Below are 27,330 nucleotides of genomic sequence, written 5' to 3' on the forward strand. Positions count from 1 at the left end.
TGACAAAAAAATAGTGTACAGATTAGGTGATTGATGGTCGTCGACCACTGGTTTGCCAGCACTCATCACTAGACTCCGGACCCAAAGTGCGCCGTTTATTATTCAATTGTTGTAAATTCTTTGTTAAAGGTTCGTCGAACCTTTTTTTTTGCACTTAAGCTTTGTAAATAGAGCCAAACCACCCCGATTCCAGGAAAAAGGAAGCTCTCTATCCGTAGTCTACTCATCACCTTGATTGCGCGTTCGTGCCAAAAAGGCCTCAGTGGATGAGCAAGCTGTACACAGCAGCAAATAGGGTCTCGTGACATATCGACCAATCACCAATGACCTTTATGTGCTGAGAGTACAAGCTGTATATAAATTACAGCGGTGTATATACAGCGGTTATACATATACAGCGGTTTTTTTCCGTTCTTCATTCGGAACTTCGGACGGATCAAGAACAATAACTAGCAGCTTGGACTATTGGTTATCATATTATGCTTTCGATCAGAGTTGTCGCGGTTCGATTCCCACTAGTAGCTGTTGGTTTGTGACTCCAGGTCGATCGGAGTTTGCCAATTTTTCTGATTTTCAATGAAACAGTTCCTTTAAATTGGCATCTCGTTTCTCATCTCTCTTGCAAATCTCAAGTTATTTATCGTCTTGAATTTCGCCAATTTCTATAATAAAATGCTTCAAAAATTTCTCCATAGATGTCACTGGAGATGATATCTCTATGAATTCGAATTGTGTATGTAAAATGCTTGTATTGATTATATTATTGTATTGCATCTGTATTAGTACACTTGTCGCTTTGGAGCGATCTGTAAAGTCAAGTGTACATATATTTTCGATTGAAATAAAAAATAAAAATAAAATAAACTACCTTTACCACTACTCGCTGTGTCTTTGATCTCTAAAGCTCCTCTATTTTATTTTTATTTTATTTTATTAATTGAAAAATCAACAGACAGGATGTACATAGATATACATACATCTACATATAATAATTTTAGTAATTTATTAGTTAATAACTTATTATTTGAATAATGTTAGACATTTAGAATGGTTGAAGATTTTATTTTTTGCATTTAATGAACGTAGACGCATTTAACAAAATTATATAAATTAAGATAAAAAAATACACAGACACATACACACACATTTTTTTCTAGATCATGAAAACATGATCAGTAATCGATTCTGAGTTCGAATCAGTAAAAATCTCGAGTTCTAATTTTCGCATGATCACAAAACTTCATCTATTGTTACTACGTACATAGATAAAGTAATAAAATTGATTGATTTTCTCAATGAAATGTCGCACTTTTCAATCACTAATCAAATCTTATTATAATTTTATTAAAATATGAAATTTTATCCATAATTTCCTGATAATATGTATATTCTGTACATTATCTGAAGCTGAAAAGCTCCATAGAACCCTCGACCACTAACGACCTGTTTTTTTCGCAAGAGGATTAGTCGGCCAGATCATTCAAGCATGGCTGAAAGAAAAAGATGATCTGATTGAGTGTGACCGAAATTAGTTTCGCATGTAATAAAATACATATATCACGGTATAAGACTGTAGGTATATAGAGACAAAAAGGGGGGACTGAAAGGGTTGACACAAAGGCACAAAGCGAAGACGATCATTTGCGAATCCGTGTCTGTGTGAAAATTTCATTCGTTCAGCGTAAAAATTCAACGCTTTGACGCGTTCGTAGTGAAACTTTCAGGCTCGAAATATTTAACGATGAAAAGGGCTAAAATTACTTTATGCAATTAAAGTTCATTGTTGGCGCAGAACAGTCGCTATTTAATTCAGATGTAACGGTGAGGGTCGGCATTACACACCACGTTTCATTGTGAAATTCAACTTCTGAAGTTTGGACAAAACTCACCGGAAGACCTACAGGAAGGCAAACATCCTGTGAGGATGTATTAAAAAATACAATGTATGCGACACACGTACACATAATGAAGGAGAGACTCGTACTGCATTAACATATTATGTACAAATCGGAAAAAGCTCCGTAAATATGCGCCAGCTCGTAAATTTATGCTTTTCACTTAAAAATAATACACAAGCTTTGTGTGTGAATCTAAAACATACATTTTATGATAATATATTTGCCTCTTTTACATATGTTTAACCAGCGTGACCAGCACTCATCGTCCAATCAGCGATCGGGACTCAACGGCCAATGAGCAAGCAGCGTTCAACAGCTACTAAGACTGGACCAATACCTCTCTCTAGGTTGAATATAAAAGGTTAGTGGATTGCTCAGTTTGATCATTCGAAGCTGGTTGTCTGAGCAATAAACCTCTCATTATCCGATCCTAAACCTCTCATTATGTTCACGCAATCATATCAATGATAATTGTATTGCCTTAAAGCTTAAAGTTTAGATAAATGTGTATATGGTGTGTGTGAAAGTTACATATATAACACTCAAATAACGTGGTAAAACATAATTATACAATTCTCGGTTAAATAAAAATAGTCTTATATTGCTGAGTAATAATTCTTCAAATGGATACATATTTATGGTCATATTTACCTATACAATCTTATAAGATAATATATAAATAAATTTTTAATATATAATACATGCAAATTTACAAATATTGTCAACGTTGTAAATTGCATTAAATAAAACATAGACATATGTAAACATGTACATGACAAAATTATTAGCGACATAATGTTCACGGATAAAATGATAACGTGATTTTTTTCTTCTTTTAAGTACACTAAATTAAACGTGTTGGTCAATACAATTATTTTGTTTTGATTTTTTGAAGTTATACATTTTGTCCTTTGATGTTTTGTCGTGACACCATAATACATATAGTAAAATCTCCAATAACATCAATTTCCTAATCATTATTCCATACATCAACCTTAACGTCAATTCCTATTAATTCATATAATGCATTCCGAGGAAATCAAAATTGAACGCACACTGAATTGATAGAATCTAATCTAGCATTTCAGCACACAATATAATCATATAAAACGAATTATTCTCTCGGGATAATTGTGAACATTTCCACAACATGCACTTTAATTTTGGGAAAAGGTTGCTTTAAAAAAAAAATCGCTGAGATTTTTTATATTATTGAAATTTATTTATTTACTTATTACTAGAGGTAGGACCGGAAGCGTGCTTTTTCCAGGAATCTGGGCGTTTTGGGAATCTATTTACAAAGCTAGAGTGCAAAAAAAAAGTTTCATCATAAAAATGAACAAAGCACGGCGAACAATTAACAATAAAGGGCACGTTTCCGGTCCTACCTCTGCTTATTACTAGACTACGGATACAGACATTGATGTATAATACACTAGATCCGCCCTTACGCTTTAGTCTAGTCTCCCTTTTGGCGCATGCAAAATACATGGCGCATGCATAGTTTCTCTCAGTAGGTAGGTAGGTACTGCTGCGTCATAGGGAAAAAAACATTTTTTTCCCAACTTCCCCGCTAGTTAAACCCCCCGCACCCCTCAGTTAGTGAAGACAAGATCTCCGACCGTCAGGGACCGAAGACAAAATCACACGTCAGGGCCCATCTAGTGTATTATACATCAATGGATATAGACCTTGCTTTTTCCAGGAATCGGGGCGGCTTGGCTCTATTTCCAAAGCTAGAGTACAAAAAAAAAGGTTCTGCGAATCTTTAAGAGGGCTGTACACCCGAAACCTTAATTTTGTTACCGTTTTTCCTTTCTTCGATATATATATTGAGTGAATGCGACAGTTGCGCTTCGACCAGATAATACGTATTTTAAATCGACAAAATCGAGGTTTCGTATTCTCCAATTTTCTCCTCCGTAACTGGACCAATTTAAAAAAAAAAATCATCATCGGTATGAGAAAGATATTTTCTATGCAACTGTGTGCGTATTAACATTCTAGCTCGTCACGGAGACCGATATACATATATCATTCCATTAAATCACCTGATTCTCAAACTGGTCTCACGTTGGACTTGCGCAATTTGACACGGATGTTATTTCGCAATTTCAGCGATCCCATTGAAACGACCGTGATTATATTCGAGTGGTCCCTGGGGTGCAGTGCGCGGTGCAACGGGTCGCATTAGGGTGACCAATCTCGCTTCGAATGATATTTACGAGGTCGTCGGCACAACATTAACTGCTGTGCTATATTTTGCACGGGGGCAATAGCAACAAATGGCGATAAATTACCGGTAGATTCAGCGTACCGGAAGTGGGTTCGTTGGCGTCTCGTAAATTCGCCTCGCGAGCGTGCCTCGGCCGCATATTTTACTACGTCATTGCAAATATGCAAAGCGGGTGGGTGAGCAACCCCATTTCATCCCGATCTCGTTTCGCATACGCGCTTTATCTGCGATCGGTGCTGATATTGGCTTTAAATTGTTGAAAAGTCCAAAAGAAATGTAATGACTTGTTCATTGGTTGAAACAAACTTTTAATTATAAATTACTAGTTGTTTTACCCGGCTTCGCTCAGTATTTGTAATATAAACAGCTTAAACATGGCGAATCTAATAGTAAATATTCATTTGTTTTTTTATTAAATTTATTTGAATCGAAAAAAAATATATTCAACAATCGAATCGTCATAGAAACTGACTTGTTTTCGATTTCCAACCAACTATAGTTACAAACTTACAAAGTTTCTTTCGAAATTATATATTATACCAGAATCCGGCGTCTCTCCGGGTGCCCTTCGCCCCCGGCGCCCCCCGTCCCCATGTCGTCATGGAAATTTTGACTTGTTTTCGAAGTTCCCAACCATTTTCCAACCAACAATATTTACTTACATACAAAGTCTCTTTCGAAATTATATATTAGATGTAGAGATTTGATGATTAGTGCTCGTTGACCAATGGGTGACCAGCACTCACCGTCCAATCAGCGATCAGGACTAAACGAACTGTGAGGAAATAGCGCGAGTAGCCATTGAGGTCTCACTACATTGAGTATAAATGGTCGACGGATTTCTCTGTTTGCTTATTCGAAGCTGGCTGCCTGAGATGTGAATAATAAACTACTTCAACCAATACAACTCACTGCGTCTTTTACTCGGATCTGGAAACCTATCTCCACAACCAGGCCACAATATACAAGTCTTACTTGAATTATCTAAAATGTATTTTTATGTTTTTTTATAATACATCAGTAGTGTCGCTAGGCCCGTGCGGGGAGTGCGGTCTGCACCGGGTGACACCATTTTTGGAGTGACACAAAATTGTTCAAAAAAAACCTCGAGCGGCTCCGTTGCAACTTCTGTATATATACAGCTTTCTGTATCTATACAGCTACCGTGAAATCCGTATAGTTCAGCTATGTATATACATATAGCATCAAATATGAGCCATATTTAATGCTTTTGTTCGAATTTCTGAAAAATCAGTGTATGTACCTAAAGGAAAGAAGGTTAACAGATTCAGTCAGACGGAGAAATAAACCAGAAATAACGTATAACAATTAACAAATATTAATAATTAATAAACCAGCAGAATATAGTAGTGGTTAGCATATAATGCTTTGAACAGAGTGGTCACGGGTTCAAATCCCACTGGTTTCTGCTGGCCAGACCTTGGATTTGCGACTCCAGGTTGATCGTTTTATATCAGAGTTTGCCAATTTATCTTATTTTCATTGAAACGGTTCCAACAAATTGGCAACCTTACCCATTTTCTCGCAAAATCTCGAGTTTTCAGCAATATTTTTGTATATTAATAATATTTGTATCAAATATACGATATTTCTGGCCAGGAAGGCGCATTGAAAATACCTGTTAGGCCTTCTGGTATAAATTAAAGATAAAATAAAATAATATTTTAATAAAAAATATTTTTTAGGTGACAACAACCACGCATCAGGTAACACCACCCCTAGCGACGCCATTGAATACATAGAGAAAATGTAAAAATAACAAATGACATTCATAACCAGCAGCGTGGTCTAGTGGTGAATGTTGAATTATTTCGTACTTGATGTTACGAGTTCGATTCCCGCTAAGTCTCGCTGTTGGCCAGACCTTGGTTTGTCACGGTCGATAGTTTTTTATCAGAATTTGCCAATTTTTCTGATTTTCATTGAAACGATTCCTGTAAAAATTGGCGTTTCCTTCCTAATTTTCTGTTGCGAACCTTTAGTTATTGTTATATCTTAGGTTTCGCCATATTGCTCACCATAGATGTCTCTGTGGTTGTTTATCGAATTTAAAAATTCGTATTGTTACATGAAAGTTATTCATTGTTATTTATCGTATTAATACGATGTTTGTAATATCTGACCATAGATGTCAGATATTGTTTAGATTTACATGTATCTATGTAATAATTATGTCGACCAGGAAGGCGCATTTGGGGTTTACCTGTTAAGCCTTCCTGGTATAATTGTAAATAAATAAATAAATAAATAAATATTAAAATTTTATTCTTTTTAGTACACGAATTGTTATTTATTTTTTAATAAAATTTAAAAATTGTTTAAAAAATCAATCGCCCTTTGCTTTATTCAGTATTATTAAGCGTATATTTTCCAAAAAGTAAATATAAATAAAGCAATTCTTAATTAATTACATACTAACTTATCAATTAATTACAAGTACACAATTTATTAAAGCAAAGTCCATGCGTGTATCCTTTAGCCTGGCAATGATCGGCGCATTTTTCGCTTATTACCTCGTCGTTGCTTGTGCATAAATCTTTCGGAACATGAAACACAATTCCTGAAAAAAAGAAAAAAAAATATAAAAATAAAAATTCAAATAATTTTTTTAACAAAGCAAAACCAAAACAAAAATCGTTTGTAAACTTGGGTAGGGTAGAAAATAATTGATGTTTATTTTGATACGATGTTTGTGCATCTTAACGAGGGTTCGAAAATTGACGTGTACGTTTATGAACTCGTTAAAAAGATGTAACTTGAAATTTCTCGTCTGAAAACGATCGTTTGTATATCAGAACATAAATCAGATTTTGACGTCTATAATATGTATGTATGTACATATTTGTGTGCATACATAAATATTTAGACGAAACGTCTTGTCGAAATTCAAAATTTAAATCACTCACGATATTGTTGTGTAAAAAATATATCGAGGTGATTTTTTCGTGTATTTTTTTCGACACGGTTCGAATGAGGCGAATGTAAAAAAAAATATGAAGTAAACGCGCGTCATTTCAGCTGAAACGGCTCCGCGTAAGGGAGACGATCTCGGATCAGGTGGAAGTAATTTGCGGAGGGAACTTCCGACAGATTGACGTGGATCCGAGCACCAGATGTTGCAAAACCTCTGGATAGAAGAAAAATGGTAAATTCCGGTCGGCCATGGCAGTAAAGGGGGTGGGTGGGGGAGAATAAAGGGAGAGCAGCGGGTCGTCACCATCGGGAATAAAGCGATTAAGGTGTTGAAACCTTTAATTAATTACCCGTCACGTTGACCCACACCCACCTTTCCCTCTCATCCTTTCCATTGACAATTTTAGACACGTTATACTCAAACTTCACACGAGTAGAATAATAAGCCGTTACGACTACCCTTTGAATTTAAAACAACACACAATTCCACTTCATTACGAGCAATACATCAATATTGTACGTTTTAAATACATTACGCGTGAACACGTGACGAAGAACTATAATATGAAGAGAAGTACCGAAATGGTATGTCTCGACATAGAAAAGGCCTTCAACACGGTTTGGCACGATGGACTCATTCATAAGCTCCTTATTAACAAAATACCAAACTATCTAATTCTCATCATCAAATCGTACCTAACTCGTAGAAAGCTAGTGGTTAGCGTAAATAATGAATTATCGTCTCCAAAAATAATCGCAGCTGGTGATCCGCAGGGGAGCTTGCTTGGCCTGCACTTGTTCTCCATATATATAAATGACATACCTATTCCAAAAAACTGTCACATAGCCCTATATGCAGATGATACCGCTTGCTTCACAAGTAGCAAAAAACCGGACACTATTCTTAAAAATCTTGAATTTGCAATTAAAACAATGACTGAACACTTCACTAAGTGGAAAATTCAAAACAGACGCCATATTCTTTAGTGTTAGAAAGCATAAGCCTGAATTTCAGATCTGAAAATCCCCTCTGGAGAAAGTCTGCAATGGCAGTCAGTAATAAAATATTTAGGAGTGACGTTCGATAAAATAATGAGATGGGCACCTCACATTGAGGCAGCGAAATGCAAGGCGATGCGGGGTATATCCTCAATATATCCAATATTTAATCGCCATACTTCTATATCAACTCAAAATAAAATAAAATTATATCGCGCGCTCATATTACCATTATTAACCTATGCTTCACCTGTATGGAATAACGCCTCGAATACTAACCTTTCCAAACTCCAATTAATACAAAATAAATCCCTAAAAATAATTTATAATACATCCATATATACTAACTTGAAAAAAATGCATGCCATATATAATATTCCATTTGTTACAGACATTACTAACAAACTAACCAGTAGATTCTATGACAGAATCACTAATAACCATACTAGCACACTTGTGAAGAGTCTCGGTGATTACAACAAAATGTCTATACCCTTCAGGTATAACACACAGATTACCTAAACACAATCTGCTTTAGGTCATCGACTTTAGTGAGTCTTAAATTAATATTATATATTAGATGTATTATGAGCACTTATAAGGATTGTAAATAGGTTTTTGAGCTTTTTTCCTATTATGATGTAGATCAACATTAGAATAATATAATACTATGATTACTAACCAAATGAAATTAAATTGTAAAATAGAAAATAATCAGTAGATCAGTAGCTATTAAAATAGATATAAGATGTATTGTGAACATAATTTCGTAATAATAAAAAGTATTTAAAAATCAAAAAAAAATCCGGATAACTATTTTTTTTAATTAATCATGCACACTCGCCTAACAGATTGCTCCAAAGTGGCGAATGTCCTAAACAGATTCAGAATCGATAAATTATATAATACATATATTGTTAAATACATGATTAAACATACAAACAAATCGAAACAACATCTGATATCTATGGTCAGACATTATAAACATCGTAAACAATACGAATAATAACATTATTTATTATGTAACAATACGAAATATTTATATTTTAATAATCATCCATAGAGACATATGTATATGGAGAAAATCAGGCGAAACCTAAGAGATAATAATAACTCAAGGTTTTCGCAATAGAAAATTGGGTAAGAAAGCCAATTTTACAGCGGTCTACCTCACGGGCCTGAATGTGAAACGCCCGAAAACGCAAAGATCGAAAATCGAAAGATCTTATGTCGAAAGATCAAAAAAAAGGGTGCATGGTAAACGGTACTATGTACATATATATATAATATTTATGAATGGCATGCGGTGAAATTATCTCTCTTTTTGTCATACAGCCTTGTTTAATGTGCGCGCGCAGAATACGGAAGGAAAAGCCTGTTCCTCTTGTTCCTGTTGTATCCTGCTCGCGCAAATTAAGTGAGTATGTCCGACGAGGGGAGAGACCCTTTTTTGATCTTTCGACTTAAGATCTTTCGATTTTCGATATTTGCGTTTTCAGGCGTTTCACATTCGGGCCCGTGAGGTAGACCCGTTGAAAGTATACATAGGTATTCTACAGTGCATTGAAAACTATGATTCTAATTGTTGCCAAATTTAATTATTTTAAAAAACGAAGTGGTCTAATATTGTTGATTTTTTCGGGTGGGGGGGTTCCGGCTTGACTTGGAAGAAATCTGGCAACCCTGTATAGATATAACATTTTTTGAAAGTATTGGGGGAAGGGGGAAGGGGGAAGGGGTCGCATCAACGGAATACGATGACAGCTGCCGTAACAGCGCCAAATTCGAGCATGGTTCGACTTGATTTTTTCTTCCGCAAACTTTACGTGTCTCGAAGGGGTAATATTTAAAATTCGAATGAGTACAATGAGCTTTCACCGCGCTGGGGAAAAAAATATTTTCACAATCTTGAAAAGCTTCCCACAAGCAAACATCGACGGTCGCTCATCGCGCTAAGAAAACCCTCCCGGAAAAAATGAGCTCGAAGCTGGTTTCAGAACCGGATGGGAAAACGCCGTTAAGACCGCTAAAAGCTTATCGCCTACGACAGCGAACACGTCGGCGCTTAAAGGGTCAACACACACACACATACACACATCGCATAGGTAAAACGTCGAGCTTTTTGCCGCAAAAGATAACTCAACTACAACCCGGTTCCGGACACGTTTTCCAATTTCCCATTTGCTTCTAAAAAGCTTCCATAGTTTTTTTTTTCTCGTGGAATTTTTTTATCTTGAGAAATACTTCATTAGTGTTCGAATGAGTCGAGAGAGACACGCATACACGATTGTAAATAAGAAAAGTTGGTAACACTGTTTATATTTCATTTTTTTAAATAGCATTATACATACATACATATTTTATTTGTATTTTTATTTTACATATACATATATACACCAGGAAAGCTTGATAGGAAGATGCGCCAATGCGCCTTCCTAGACAATTAATTACAAACAATGCAGCATTTTTATTACATAAATCACTGTATTTCGAGAAACTGAAGAACACTAAATTAACAATTAATTAATTATTCCATTGAGACTTGTACAAACTTTTTTAAAAATTGTGCATACATTAAATACAGAAGATTTGTTGACAAATCTGTATTTCGAGAAGCTGAAGAACACGAAATAACAATTAATTAAATAATTAATCCATCGACATATCTATGGATTTAGATTTGTACATAATTTTTACAAATTGTACATACATTATATACAGAAAATTTGTGACAGCAGGTAGGAATATTTTTGTTTTTTGCCAATTTTGAGAAACCGTTTCAACAATGATCAGATGAAATTGGCAAACTCTGGTAATAAAAGATCGACTTGGAGTCACAAATATCCAACTGTAACCAGCAGTATTAAAGATTAGCCCGGGATCATACTCAATGATATCTTGGTGCTAAACATAGCCAGCAGTATGGCTCAATGGTAGCGTGTATGTTTAGCACCAAGTGATCAGTGGGTTCGATCCGCTATACTGCTGGTTAGATTTGGGGGTATTTGTGACTCCAAATCAATCGTTTCTAATCAGAGTTTGCCAATTTTACCTGATCATTGTTGTAACGGTTCCTCAAAATTGGCAAAAAAAAATCATCTTTCCTATTGTTGACACAAATCTTCTGTATTTATTGTATGTACAAATTGTAAAAATTATGTACAAATCTAAATCCATAGATATCTCAATGGATTAATTATTTAATTAATTGTTATTTCGTGTTCTTCAGCTTCTCTAAATACAGTGATTTATGTAGTAATAAAATGCTGCATTGTTTATAGTTAATTGTCCAGGAAGGCGCATAGGGTTCTTCCTGTCAAGCCTTCCTGGTACATACATATCTATTTTATTTTATTTTATTTTTTATTTTATTAATTGAAAAATCAACAGACAGGATGTACATAGATATGTATAAAAAAACAAATAGTAAATAAATAATATATGTAACATCCGAGTCCAATAATAGATTTTTACAAAAATGAAAAAGATAAATATAAGGAAAACAAATTAAAAAGTAAAGAATAAAGGCATGACAAAATATGTAGAACATTGCATAATTAAACTATAGTATTAAAATATTTGGAAAAGGTTATAAAATAGAATATAAGAAGAAATTGAAATTTACAAATATAAAACAAATGAAAAGGTAAATCTATGTAAAATAAAATAAAATAAACGCAACCACTGAGCTATACTGCTAGCTGTATATACATATGTATATACAGCACAATTTAAACTTTAATATTAAAACATTCTTGATATAATACTGAAGATTTGTGTTATCGATCAGTATGACCGGTGCTACCAACATGATTCAGAGCAATATAAATTCCCCTTTTAATTTTTCCTAGAAAAAATTCAAGCTAAATTTAGCAGCTTTGATTAGTTGCAGTCATTTTTATCAATTCTTACTGCATATCTTAGGAATCGCCTCGGAAAAATGACTTAATTGAAAAAAATGACTTGAAAAGATAAGAGTTATGCGACTCTTAAGTCGGCAGCGCACTTCACCGAATGGTAGTTTTCAAAAGGAAATGAAGACTTATGTTCGGTAATTTATCTCCAAATGAAGAATGAAAAAGGGCTGTAAAGCAAAAGCCGCACGTAAACTCCTATGAATTATTAGCGCTAAATCATCGCACCATTGTATCAAAGGGTGGCAGCATGCGCACCAACTGCCATATAAAATGATAAAATACACGTGACAATAATATAAATAGACCATATTCAGTTTATCTTAATAAAATTAGAGTAAATCAATACTCGTTTTGAATCTTCATCAAGTAGCACAAACATTTTGATTTTTTAATACAAATTGTTATTACATACATATTTACATATGTAAACATAATTTCATTACTCTCTAACCAACAATATGCAGTTCCAAGGTCCTCCAAGGTAAAATTAATTCGTAATGTGTTATTATTCTACGAATATATGTAGATAGCCACTCAAGTAAATATTTGTTTGCTAACAAATAGGAGGACAAATCCATAACGATTTGTCCATTGTAATGTTTTCTCAGAAACTAGCCAACAGATTAAGCATTTAATCACAACACAATACAACAAGTCACACGATCCTACATGTGTACGTCGCTATTTTTCATTTTTTATTTTTTTTTTTTTTTTTTTTTTTTTTTCATACCAGGAAGGCATTACAGGTAAACCCCAATGCGCCTTCCTGGCCAAATTACAAACAATACAGCATTTTTTTATTTATTATATAAGTCGCTAAATTACGAGACACTGACTTAAACTCGACAATTAACGAGACATCTATGAATTGTACATACATTTTTATTGTAATATTTACATTAATCATACTCAAATAGTGGTGACATAGTGGGTAGGAAGGATTTTTAGCCAATTTTTAATCGGGAATCGTTTCAACAATGAAATCAGAGAAAATTGGCAAACTCTGATAGGAAACGATCAACCAGGAGTCACAAATCCTGGTCTGACCAGCAGCATTACAGATATACTCAGAAAAATTCTTTTCAATCGAGGTCAGCTCAAGGGATCGAACTCGGCGCCTCTCAGTGTTAAGCAGAAGCTTAACGACCGAGCCACGCTGCTGGCTCGGTCGTTATTATATTCATATACATATATATACATAATATCACTATCCTGTGTGTCTGTGTATGTGAGATAACGCTCGCCGTACTATAATAATCGTTTCGATTCGACGTATGTATGTACATATGTATGTACTTCACAGCTAAAACAATGCCAACAAAACGCAGATAAATATTATAATAATATAAGTGGCTTTAGGCGTTGTATTGTTGTCAAGTGACGATTGTCCACAGACAATCTTAAATAATTTTAGCATCAGTCGTATTTGATGCTTGGTGCTCGACGTATGTCCGATAAAAACTTTTCTTGGTGCAAGGGCAACGGGCAAGTGCATCGTTAGAAATTGCACGATGCATTCAAAAACACACAATAAACAACATGGGATACATTTTTATAAATAAATTGATCATTTAAGTAACGTTTTCCGTTTTTTAAAGTTAAAGTTTTCATGAAAGCGTCTTGGCGACAGCTAGCATACGCATACGTGTACAATACTACGTAGTTATGGAAACAGTACGCGTGTATTGAAACAAGAAATGTATTCCAAAGGGCACTTCTATTAATATAACATTTCTCTGACAAAACGTACGAATATAATAACAAAAGATAAAAACTTCTATACATATACTGTTTGCTACCAATGTTTTCTCTTTCTCTTTTACCAAAGTCTCTGAGCATTAACCACCATCTATTGAAAATTTATTTAATTAATTAATTTTTCTATTGGTGTTTTATATTGTTTATATGTAGGTAGGTAGATAGTTTTTACCATTTTTTTCATATTAAACAATTAAATATATTTAAAGGTATTTGAAAAAAATTGGACCGCATGGGGGGGGGATCGAACCCAAGACCGATGACACATTTCTTTTATTTTTTTATTCTTTAATAACTTAATATGCCAACACCCACGCAATGATATGACATCGGGTACAACACTAGTTATATATAATATCATAGGAAGCGATTTCTACAACAAATAAATGTGGAAAACTACTACAAATATTATGAACTTTCTAAAGGTCTCTCATATTAAACAATTAAATTTAAATATTAAATTAAATATATTTAAAAGGTATTTGAAAAAAATTTAATCGAATCGAATACAGGACCGACACATTTCTTTTATTTTTTTATTTATTTAATAACTTAATATGCCAACACCCATGTGATGATATTTCATCGGGTACAACACTAGTAATATATAACAACGACCTTTGGTTTTTTTGTTTATATTTTTTAATAAAAGAATTTTTTTTCCACAAAAAGTTCTCAGAAAAGAGAATTTGTCTTGTATGTATGCAGAGAAATGTAATAATAATAATAGAAGGGCCCTTACGAATAAATAAATTGTGTCAATATTACGCGGTGCGTCTCCATAACTACGCTACAACGCACGGAATACAATCAGATCAATTTATTTATAAAAATGTATCCCATGTTGTTTATTGTGTATTTTTGAATGCATTGTGCAATTTTTACCGATGCTTGCCCATCTGGCGAGTAATATAAACAAAAGTTTTTATCGGACATACGTCAAGCACCAAGCATCAATTACGACTGATGATCATTTAGAAATGTCTGTGGACAATCGTCACTTGACAACAATATAACGCCTAAAGCCACTTCTATTATTATAACATTTCTTTGTATGAATGTATATATAATGAAATCGTTGCTGCCGAGACTGAATGTGATATTTTCCACCTTAGTGAGCGTAAATTGTCGGAAATTACTCTAACCCATTTATCTGGTAGTCTGCGCTCATCATTGTTTTCATGATTGATTGTGATTTATGAGTGAAATTTTGATTAACTCTCTTCCATTTGGGCCTTACAGGGATGTTTTGTATTTGTAGTTGTTTCTTACCTATTTATTGAAACTGGCTGTAGGTGCAAGGCATTCCTTATGCTATATTTTATTTGATATTTTTACTTTATCTGTTATTATTAAATGCTATTTTTTATGTTTATGTATGGATGTATTTATGTTTATGTTTAATTGTTATTTTTTTTTTTTGTGTTATATTTTTTGACCATTGTGGCGCTTTAGGAATTCCTGTTATGCCACAATGGTCTGTTTAGAATAAATAAATAAATAAATAAATAAATAATAGGATTTATCGTACCGTTTGCAGCTACGACTCTGGGATACCTAGACAAATCTTTAAATCTTTGTAATTTGAGATATTTATAAATTAATTTCCACAACCTTTACCGATGATATCAGTGGATATGCCAAAGATAACCCCCCGCATATTGTTTTTCGCGTATTGAAGATATCGCCGATGAAAATTCGCCAGATGATGGATGGCCCCCCGGGGGAGTGTGTGGGGTATAAGGTACCCATCCCTGGACAGTGACCTCGAAACGACCCCAACAATAATAAGCGCAGATTTTAGGTGTTTTCCCTTTTTCGTTCGTTATTGTTACGCGACTATTTCCCCGGGGGGGTTTTCCAGGGCCAAATAACTTTCTTCCGTTTCCTCATATCTGGCACTTCTGTCTGATTATTCCCGCGTTCATCTTCATACATCATCTCGTCTATATAATAACGCGTTATTAACATTGATTATCATACAAAGGTTATTCTAAGCTGAAAAAACATTTCACCAACTCTATGTGGACGTGTTTTCGACAGCGCCCAACCACCACACACATTTCCGACACACACTCGTATATTGCCTAAAATAATAATGACTTTTCACATTTGAACTGCTCATACGTTGTGAAAATTTATGATAAACTAACAAAACCCGTCGATTCCATTTAAGCTAAATTTATTTTAGCCCTTTTTTATACTTTTATTCAAATTCATACTGTATTTCCAGATTACCTAAACACAATCTGCTCTAGGTCATCGAATTTAGAGAGTCTTTAATTAATATTATGTATTAGATGTATTATGAGCATTTATAAGAATTGTAAATAGGTTTTTGAGCTCTTTTTCCTATTATGCTGTACATTAAGAGGGATGTACACCCGAAACGTTAATTTTGTTGCCGTTCCTTTCTTCGATATATATATTTAGTGAATGCGACAATATATATATCAATATATATATTGAGTGAACAGTTGCGCTTCGACCAGATAAAACGTATTTTAAATTGACAAAATCGAGGTTTCGTATTCTCCTATTTTCTCCTCCGAAACTGGACCAATTTTTAAAAAAATTTCATCATCGGTATGAGAAAGAAAAAATTTTATGTGCAACTATGCGCGTATTTTTTTTTAAATCGACCGTTAAATAAGCACGTTGTACTATTTTCGTGGGTGTAGAAAAGAGGCGATTTTATTGATGTTTGGCGGCTCGTAGCTCCTATAAAAAATAACTAATCAAAAAAATAAAACGATAGATGCAACTTAATGGTGGATATCCATAGCATATTCAAAAATACTTTCTCTAGTGCCATAATTGAGGAAGGGAGAAGTCTAATACGTTTGTATGGACAAGGCGCTGGTGTCCAGCCCTCTTAACATTAGAATAATATATGTAATATTATGATTACTAACCAAATTAAATTAAATTGTAAAAAAGAAAATGATAAGTAGATCAGTAGCTATTAAAATATATATAAGATGTATTATGAACATAATTTCGTAATAATAAAAAGCATTTAAAAATCAAAATCAAATACTGTATTTTCCATTAATATAATTTTGATTGCTCAAATAAAACACTACACTAAAGTTCACATATCTTAATATTTTTGAAAGTTACTTGATTAATTTTACTCCAGACTAAATTCCACGAAAACTTATCCCCCATAATATGGGTAAAATCAAATTTTAATTCAAAAACACTCACCACAACTATTTGAATATCATAAAGTATACAACAAAACTAATTAATCTAACAAATTCAATTTGATTATTATATGTATAAAATTCGTTTGCTAAATTAAAATGTCACTGGCATTAATTAGCATAACCAATTTGAATTGACATCCAATTCCCAGAATAATTAACATATCAATGCAACAATATTTTGTAGCAATAAAGTACGTCAACAAACGCAACACGCGACTAATTAAACATTTAGAATGTCGCCATTAATCATCGTCAACTGTGTCGTAACATCTTCTTGATTGATTTTAATTATAACCATTGAGACAATGACAGATACTTCAGAAAAAAAAACGACAAATTGTCTTATATTCTATTCAAAGCATACCTGCTCTTGGTGTAATTGCAAACTCATCCAAGTCTTGAAAAACGGTGTCTGGAACGGGTGCACATTGGACACACACACTGAAAACTACAGCCAGTAAACAAAACCTCGTTATAGGAGACATTTCGTTGTATAATTTATAACAAATACGACCGCTGACGGCGAAGAACTGAACGTGACTCGACCGTTTGTCGTGTTTTTATTCGATTCGCATGACGCAGACTGCACGTCACCTCATTTGCAATGTGTGAATCATCAAATTCGTTGTGAAAACTTTGATTGTTGTCGGTGTAATCGAGGTCAGAATTTCCTTGAAAAGGTCTGGAATATTCTTGATATTTGGTGTGACGTTTCCACTTTTGTTGACTTGATGAATTCTGTATGTAATATTATTGATAGCGTTGGGTATTCTCTAGTGAATTATCTCAATAATTAGTCATAATAACTCTCTTGAACGGAATTAGGGTGATAGTTGTCGGGGATGTCTTTTCCGAAATGGGGTTCATTCATTCTACCATTTTCCGCCATCGCTCCTTATTTCAATGGCGCTTTTATTTCCTTCGGAAAGTAGTACTTAGCTGATGAAACGGAAATTTCGTCCCGATTCCGTAGATTTTCCTTGCGCTTTTCTTCGAGAAAAAATAAATTGTTGCTTGTAATCCAATTTAATTGCATTTGCAACTGAATTAAAGTCTCAAAATAGTAATTGTTAATACCGTGAATTAATTTTTTAATTCAATTTCAATCAATTTTTGCTTCCTGTGGTAAACAATGTCTAAAAAAAGAAGGCCACTTCCGCTACCGAAATGTACAATTAAATTGTAAAACGAACTGTGCATGCATATATTATTTGACTTGATTGAATATTTAATATTTGCACAAAATTTCAACCGTACGATATTCAAAAAAAAATAATTAATTATCGTCAGTAGATAAATCATATAAATCATGAAATTGTTATAAAAAAACTTAAAGCTGGTACATAAATCATTCAAAAAACAATACGTTTAACTACATATATTCTGAGTGGCAAGTTTTGATCTGATTTTTGGTCAGTCAATTACAGTTAATAAACAAAAATTAATCACGTGTTTTCAGATTAAAAAAAATCATTATTTATAATAGAACTTCATATGTCAAATTACAAACGTATTGTCAAAATAAACCGACCATTTCATCAAAATTAAATAAAAATAACAATAGAACTGGCAGATTTAATCCCCATTATGCCAAATAAACGGCGAAAAATGTGTAATGTAATTTACTTATGCATACATATGTATATGTATCATATTTCATTTTATTAAAATATTTCGTGGTGTAAAAATGAAAATACCTTCTTCACTCATATTATTTTGCGCTCTATTATAAATACATACATATAATACATGTGGATCGACCAAAATTATGAGGTTTCATAATTCAATATGCACATTTATATCAATATTGTTGATATTATACATGTATTATTACATAAATGTATAATATACAAGCAACATAGATCAGTGGTAAGCGTCTAATGCTTTCAATTGTGTGGTCTCGGGTTCAATCCCTGGCGTTATGCTGCTGGCCAGACCTTGAAAATGTGACTCCAAGGTCGATCGTTTCCAGTTTTGTTAGATTACAAACCAATGAAGCATTTTAGAATTTTCAACTGCCGCGCCGCAGACTGATTTTTTTTTTGATACGTGTAAAATTAACAAAATAAATAAGTACAAATTTTTGCAAAAGATATTCTCGGTTTCTTTAAATTTCAAAAATTATATGCAACTAAAAATTGTCATTTCTTCAATTTTCATTTTTTTTTAGCAGAGCGCACATTTCTTTAAAATAAGAAAATGAAGAAAAGATGATAAAATTAATATAACACAATATTATATTTTACAGTTATTTCAAAATAATTATGATGAAAAATAATAGCACAAAGTGATTTTTTTTTTTTTTTTCAGAAACATATAAAATGAATCATGTAACAAAATATTTAAATGCTAATTTAAAATAAATATATTGTATGTATATTTATATAATAATATTTGTTTTTGGGAAACAATTTTATTCGGAAAAATATGAAATTAAAAACAATATCAATCAAAAAATTCTTCTGTGCATCAGTGGATGGACAAAATGAAACAAATCAAACAATTTTACGAAAATGACAGGACGAGAATAAAGCATGTAAAAATGGGACTGTCCCGGCAAAACGGGATGTACGTTCACCCTATACATAACTTCCTTTTCACCTGTGAAATACAGTAGTAGTTGTGTATTAAACAGCACATCGTTTCACTCAGTCGCTCCTCATAATACTATAACACCAATTGATTTTATATCAGCTTGCTGCTATCAATTAGGATCACCAATAAGGGTACAAAACAGTGGCGGCTCGTAATAATTTTTAGTGGCGGGGCTGCACTGAAAAGATGTCTAAAAAATGTCACCATAATTATTCTATCATGTCATAACAGGACAAAATAAGCACAATTTTTGGCGTACGACCACTTACATGTGGATTTAAGTATTATTGAAAAAAAAACTAGCAAAATTCACCACCCATTAAAGGGGTGCGTCCAAACGTGATGAAGATTTCGAAAAATACGCTGGTACTCCAGTAAGATTGCTAAAAAAAATTCGTTCTTGCTGGTTTCGCGACGCGGATTAAAAAAAACCCCAAAACCTTTCAAAAACTTAACCCCCTAATTCGTAACGAAAAACATTAACCTGTTGACAATGCATCGATACATCGGTTGTTTCATCTGCCATAACATTTTTATTTCAGCACTTATTTGTTCCCTACACACGTTCAAAATACAATCTAAAAGTTAATTTTTAATAGTTTTTGATGTCCCTTTAAAAACCAAAAAAGTTTGAAAATGTTTTTTTAAAGAATCGTCGAAATTTTGTGAATATTCTAGAAGTCCCCGAAAAACTCCTGGATTTTTTGAATTATCTGTTTCATCGTGTCCCCTCATTGGCATTTCAAATTTACCGCAAAATTTAACGCAATCAATAATTTTAAATAAAACATCCCGATTTTTTTTTTTTGACGTTTTCGTTATGCTTATCTATTTCCCGCCGACAAGCTTCCCAAAATCGTGAGATTACACACATTTTTTAAGTGTTCGACACTTCCCTCGTGTTTTTAAATTTATCGTTTAAATGTTTTAAGTCAATAACTCCTGTTTTCGTCCAAGATGCTTCGCCTGGCGACTCGCCTCCAAACAAAAGACACTGATAACAAAATAACGCGTTTTTTTCTGTACATCTCGTTAACCAATTGTATTTTTTATAAATGTCTGGATTAAATTTTCGCGAGTAACTAAAAGATCTACTAGTTGCAGGCTGTGAAATAATTAAATTGGGCGTGAGGCAGCCTAATGCTTTTATAGCAACTTTTTCGGTTCTAGTTTCTAAGTTCTAGTCGCGAAAAGTGCAAATTTTGTAAATATTATAATGAATTCTTTTGTTCTTCCATTTTTAAAAGAAAAAAAATCTTAATATATTTAAATAAAAATTACGAGAAAAAGTTAAACAGATTTGAAAAAAGTTTGCTGTTATCAAAATGAAAACGACTCACCGAAGATTTGATGAGGGCTCGTACGCAACCAATTAAGAGTAACGAAAACGAATAAAGCTGTGATCGTGCGATTCAACTAATCAAATGTAAGATCAAGCGCGCGAAATCTTAAACAAACTGACAGATGAATGTCGTTTAACAGGCGAAGGCTGCCGACTGTCCAGCCCAAAAGGCAGAGTGAGTGAAAGAGAAAGAGCTATCTGCAGTTGCAAATAGCTCTTTCTCTTTCTCGTTCCGAAACTCCGGGCTGGGCAGCGTTCAGCTCGGCGCTGTAACACTTTACAGCCAGTACAGCAACATTTTAATTCATCTGTCACCATACAAGTTAGTGGGGTCTTCGAAACGGTCAACATTACTTACAATATCACCCTTTTGGATATGGGTGATATTGTAAGTAATATTTACTCTGTCGAAGGCCCCAATAGTTAAGTCCCCATCCAACTAATAAAAAAAATATCATTAATAAATAAAATATTAAATGTATTATTAAATATATATTATGGAGGATGAACGAATGAGACGACTGGCATGTTAATGCACGTGTTTATTATATGACAGCTGAAGACAGAGTGAGTAGCAGCTCTCCGAACCCAGCCGGGTTGGTCCCCACTCGCAGGAAGGCAACCAAACTCGACCATGTCGTATAAGCGAGCCGCCACATCACTCCCCCCCCAGCATCAGCGATACCAAAATTACAAAGAAACAAATTTTACAAAAGAAAAAAATTATTGTTACACAAAGAGAAAAAATTATTACGTGGGGAGAAAAAAAATTGTTGACGTGGGTCATCCGCTGTGTACATAGGTGTACCGCCCTGAATGGTCGGTAGATTCGAGGGCGGTGACGTCGCGAGCAGGACGGTGGCTGGTCCGATGGTCGCGCCGATGCGATGCGATGCTGCGGCGGCGCCGCTCTTCCGAGGCTGATGTCGGTTGGTGGGGCGGCGGGGGCGGCAGGGGCATCGATGTGGTTGATGATACTCCGAGCTGGACTGTGAGTCGTTGTGGCTCGTGGAGGTGTTGTAGCGCTACCGCCCGTCTCGGCGTGACGACGCTCGTGGGGACGGACGGGGCCTTGATGATGATGATGATGATGGTGCTGAGGTGGTGTATGTCTTGTGGTGCTGGATGACCGTTCTATGTGTAGTGGATCGCGCATGACTCCACATCCAGCTGTCAAGATCGTCGTCTCATTCGCTCCCCCATTTTTTTAAGCACCTGTCATCGACGTTGTGGCTGGACGTCGGTAGGTAGGTAGGTAGGTAGGTAGCCGTGTCTGCTCGTTTATTGTCACCCGCGGGCCGCGACGCGCTCTGTTGATGGCGATGGGGGCGCAACGGGTAGCTTCCCCGCCTGGCTCGGCGAGGCAGGGATGAGCGGCATGTTGAAATTGATCGAGGCTGCGTGGCTCGATGTCGGGGGTCACCAGTATGGAGGATGAACGAATGAGACGACTGGCATGTTAATGCACGTGTTTATTATATGACAGCTGAAGACAGAGTGAGTAGCAGCTCTCCGAACCCAGCCGGGTTGGTCCCCACTCGCAGGAAGGCAACCAAACTCGACCATGTCGTATAAGCGAGCCGCCACAATATCTTAGAATTTTATAGGAGGGGCTGCAGCCCGGCAGCCCATTAGGACGAGCCGCCACTGGTACAAAACTTCTCAGTAGTTTCATATGGTTCTTATTTTTTAACTTTAAATTCTAATTAGCCAACAATCTGAGCATGACCAACAACTGAAATACTACCCCTACAAAGAAATAAGAGTATCATAATAAAACTCTAAAATCATATATGATATACCAAAATTTTGATTTAATAAATATTTATTGAAGCCTTACATAAACGGATTATTTCGCACATTGCGATCTCGCGAACGAAAATCTTTGCTACGAAAATCGCGAATATTGAATAATCTGGAACTCGAGTTCTCGTTAGTATTGTAACGTATATGAAAAAAGAGCCGCCGTCTTAATTGGTTTTGAGGATTATATCCAGGCTTAAGTGCAAGTCGGCTAACAATGCAGACCCCCGAATGCACTTAGCAGCGGTAACGGTAACCCAGCGGTAACCAATGGGAAGTGGCTGGGTTTTAGCGGCGGTAACCCAGCCACTACCTGCTAGAATTCTCAGAACTGACAGCGCGAGACCGTGGAACTACATATCTGGTACGTGACTATAACAATAGGTAAACAAACACGTCGAGGAAGATGCAGTGAGCGACCTGCCCTTTATAAGCAGGTACTTAGGCCATGTGAAGGCATTCTGGACGAAGCACGGGCAGTGCGTGGATCTCCTTAACCACCCAATAAAGGTCTGTTGATACCTATCCAGCACGACCCGTATCCTGCAGGTGTCATGCAAGTGCGGATAATATTCTTTGGTACATTATATGGACGTATTCATACTCCACTCGCACATACGCATTTACGCAGTCATGCGCGTCCATATAGAATGTACTAAAGAATACTGTCCGTACTTGCAGGATTCGGGTCGTGCTGGATGGTTACCTGACAACTCGTTCACAGATTTTCAGTAAACCGAAGATGCGCTCCAGGCATTACGTATACGGCCATCTCTTTCTCACCCCGTCTGTTCACCAAGATCTCGTTTACTATGCCATTATGTATGCAGCCATCTCTTTCACAGACCATCTGTTATCTTTGAACAGACGGTCTGTGAAAGAGATGGCTACATACGTAATGGCATAGTAAACGAGATCTTGGTGAACAGACGGGGTGAGAAAGAGATGGCCGTATACGTTATGGAGGATGAACGAATGAGACGACTGGCATGTTAATGCACGTGTTTATTATATTACAGCTGAAGACAGAGTGAGTAGTGGCTCTCCGAACCCAGCCGAGTTGGTTCCCACTCGCAGAAAGGCAACCAAACTCGACCATGTCGTATAAGCGAGCCGCCACAACGTAATACCTGGAGTGCATCCTCGGTTTACGGAAAATCTGTGAACGAGTTGTCGTGTCACCGTGCTGGATAGGTATGAACAGACCTTAAAGCTATGAAGCGACTTTGGCCTTTTATTTGGATCCTCCACCCACCCCTACGCAACAGTATTATATATAATATGTAGTTCATGTGGGTGGAACTCTAGATGGATGGAATTTTCGCATCTGCCAGATGTTCCGTGATCGAGATTTTAGTGACGTTTTCGAGATCGCTTTTTGTGAAATAATCTAAATAATACCCACGTCCCCTTACATAACGAAATTACACAATTGCGTAGTACGATAATATTTGTTCACGACGCAGTTGGCAGCAGTGGCTGTCAGTGTCAACAGCTCGTGGTCTCGGGCGCCGGTATTCGAACATGATCCGCTTCACCAAATCTTTGCTGGTCTCCGGCTGCGGATCCTCACACCCATCACCTGTCACAATCCTGAGACACTTCTCTGCAGAACCTCACAACAAATTTAACATCAAGAATGATCTCGAAGGTCGACCATTATATTTGGATGCTCAAGCTACCACCCCAATGGTTAGTAATCAACACTTCTATACCTTCATATTTAAATTGTGATTTTTTTTTTTTGCACAATATTTCATATTCGATGTATTACGTTGTAGAGTATTGAAATTATCTTAATCTTAATAATTTATAAAGGTCAAAAAATTCCTGCATATAATGTTTCATATCAGAATTGACTTTTATAGTTCAATAATACTACTAGTTTTTAGATAGTATATCAGTAGATAGATTATTATAATTGTAGTTTAAGTATAAAAACATTCGATAACGTTAGCTTTTTTATTGTTTTATTGCGTATTGATATTCTTATCTGATGTATTTTAGGATCCGAGAGTCTTAGACGCCATGATGCCATATATGATCGGCTTCTATGGAAATCCACATTCCAGAACGCACGCTTACGGATGGGAAAGTGAAGCTGCTGTGGAAAAAGCTCGTGCACAAATAGCAAGTCTTATAAAAGCCGAACCAAAGGAAATCGTCTTCACATCGGGGGCAACGGAATCGAACAACATATCGGTGAAAGGAGTTGCAAGATTCTATGGGGAAAAGAAGAAGCATATAATCACTACACAAATAGTCAGTACATTATAAAATTACAATCGAACTCAAACGTTGGACTTTCAATTAAAAATTTTACATACTTATATATGATTAATTTTCAGGAACATAAATGCGTGCTGGATTCGTGTCGGGTTTTAGAAGGCGAAGGATTCAGAGTCACGTATTTGCCCGTTAAAGAGAATGGAATCATCGACATGGCCGATTTGGATAAAGCCATGACTACTGATACATCACTTGTATCCATAATGGCTGTTAATAATGAAATTGGTCGGTTTAATATACAAATATGGTATCGATTGCGTTATTATTTTTATTAAATGTCGTTATTTGTAGGTGTTATGCAACCCATATCAGACATTGGTGCACTTTGCAAGTCCAAAAAGGTATTCTTTCACACGGATGCAGCGCAAGCGGTAGGCAAGGTACCTATCGATGTAAACAAAATGAACATAGATCTAATGTCGATATCGGGGCATAAAATATACGGTCCTAAGGGTGTCGGAGCGCTTTATATAAGACGCAGGCCAAGAGTCAGAGTTGAAGCTTTGCAAAGCGGTGGCGGTCAAGAGAGGGGCATGAGAAGTGGAACTGTTCCGACTCCGCTAACTGTAGGAATAGGTATTTATATCGTGACATTTTCAAATATGAACAAACTCCATTATCCTATTCATGGCAATGGATATGAATTAGTACAAAAGTTAATTCCATCTCCAAAAAGGTGCCGCTAGTGAAATTTGCGAAAAAGAAATGGCATACGACCATGCTTGGATGGAAAAACTATCAGCCAGGTTGTTGGAGAAGATAATGATCCGTTTACCGCAAGTAATAAGAAACGGAGATCCGGTTCACACATATCCTGGCTGCGTCAACCTATCGTTCGCTTACGTAGAAGGTTTCACACATTCCATATATATATGATACGTTTAATACTTCGTAATATAATCGAAAGAATAATTACAGGTGAATCTTTATTAATGGCGCTCAAAGACGTAGCTCTATCGAGTGGATCCGCTTGTACGTCTGCGTCTTTGGAACCCTCGTACGTCCTCCGAGCAATCGGGGCAGATGAAGACTTGGCGCATAGTTCTATAAGGTTTGTTTTTCATGTTAAATATCCAACCAAGGTATCAATCAAGTGTTGTAATCGTGTTTTGATGTGCAGGTTTGGACTCGGTCGATTCACAACTATGGATGAAGTTGACTACACGGTCGATAAATGTATAACACATGTGGAAAGGCTGCGGGAAATGAGTCCTCTTTGGGAAATGGTACAAGAAGGAATTGATATAAAAACTATAAAATGGTCTCAACATTAAAAAGCCGTGCTCACTCACTCAATACATTCTCAGTCTGAACGCAGATAATAATTTGTTTATGATTCGTATATATCAATATGTATTCCAGATGCATTATACGTGTGTGCATATCAATGCCAATGTTTTGTTCCTTTTTTATGTTCTACTAAGTTCAAGTGCTATATTAATATAATATGTATTGGTTATTTATTTTCAATGTTTAAATATATAAAATAAATTTTATAATTCATTGATGATTTAGTTATTATTAATATAATATATATTTGTAATCTCAGATCTATTCAATAAATATATATATTAGTTGCAATTTTTTTTATTTATATACCTATATATGTACATATACCCAATTATACTTTCCCATGATGCCCATCTATGGACGACATCTATATTATTAAACTTGCCCATATACGTATATATTTCATCATTGACAGCCGCTCCCCATTCACTGCTGGATGAAGGCTTCTCCAACACGCTTCCACTCGCCTTCGTTTTGCACAACTCTCATCTACATCCCCGCACATTTTCCTAATTTCGTCTACCCATCTTCCCTGCGGTCATCCTTTTACCCTATTACATTCTCTCGGGTACCATTCTAGTACTTTCTTTGTCCATTCTTCTAGCCACGAGGCCCGCCCATTGCCATTTCAATCTCTTCACTCTATCCACTACCCTTTTCATACTTCTCACCCACGTATTCCGTTTCCTGTCTTTCCTCGTTATGCCCACCATACAGCGTTCCATACTTCTTTGAGTGCATTGGACTTTGTATAGCATCTTGGCGTTCAATGTCCAAGTTTCGCATCCATACGTCATCACTGACAAAACGCATCGATCGAAGAACATTAGATATACACATATTCACAAATTATAAATTTGAAATCATATTCAAACAGTGGTGACAAATAGTAGCAAGGATGGTTTTTTTTTAATTTGATGAGGAACCGTTTCAACAATGAAATCAGATAAATTGTCAAACTTTAATAGGAAACGATCGACTTGAAATCACAAATATCCAAATCTGACCAGCAGCACTTCATACACTACTCGGAATAAATTATTTTCAATCGAGATCA

General features: G+C 35.4%; 1 protein-coding gene and 1 long non-coding RNA gene across 2 annotated transcripts; one reads left to right on the top strand and one right to left on the bottom strand.

The window, feature by feature from the left end:
* Positions 1-6,404: 6,404 nt before the first annotated feature.
* LOC143911938 (uncharacterized) lies at positions 6,405-17,509 on the bottom strand. The gene is made up of 2 exons (XR_013260601.1): positions 17,319-17,509; positions 6,405-6,715 (listed from the first exon to the last, which is right to left on the bottom strand). It is a non-coding gene; the product is annotated as an uncharacterized LOC143911938 (long non-coding RNA).
* A 6,648-nt stretch (positions 17,510-24,157) lies between these two features.
* Positions 24,158-26,562, top strand: Nfs1 (Nfs1 cysteine desulfurase). Its single transcript, XM_077430599.1, has 7 exons — positions 24,158-24,386; positions 24,702-24,956; positions 25,043-25,208; positions 25,275-25,559; positions 25,660-25,833; positions 25,902-26,034; positions 26,104-26,562. The coding sequence occupies exons 1-7, from the start codon at positions 24,219-24,221 to the stop codon at positions 26,255-26,257; spliced, it is 1,335 nt and encodes a 444-aa protein (XP_077286725.1). The 5' UTR covers positions 24,158-24,218; the 3' UTR covers positions 26,258-26,562.
* Positions 26,563-27,330: the final 768 nt, after the last annotated feature.

The sequence above is a fragment of the Arctopsyche grandis genome, chromosome 5 (genome assembly GCF_051622035.1).
Source record: "Arctopsyche grandis isolate Sample6627 chromosome 5, ASM5162203v2, whole genome shotgun sequence".
NCBI classification, from domain to species: Eukaryota; Metazoa; Arthropoda; class Insecta; order Trichoptera; family Hydropsychidae; genus Arctopsyche; species Arctopsyche grandis.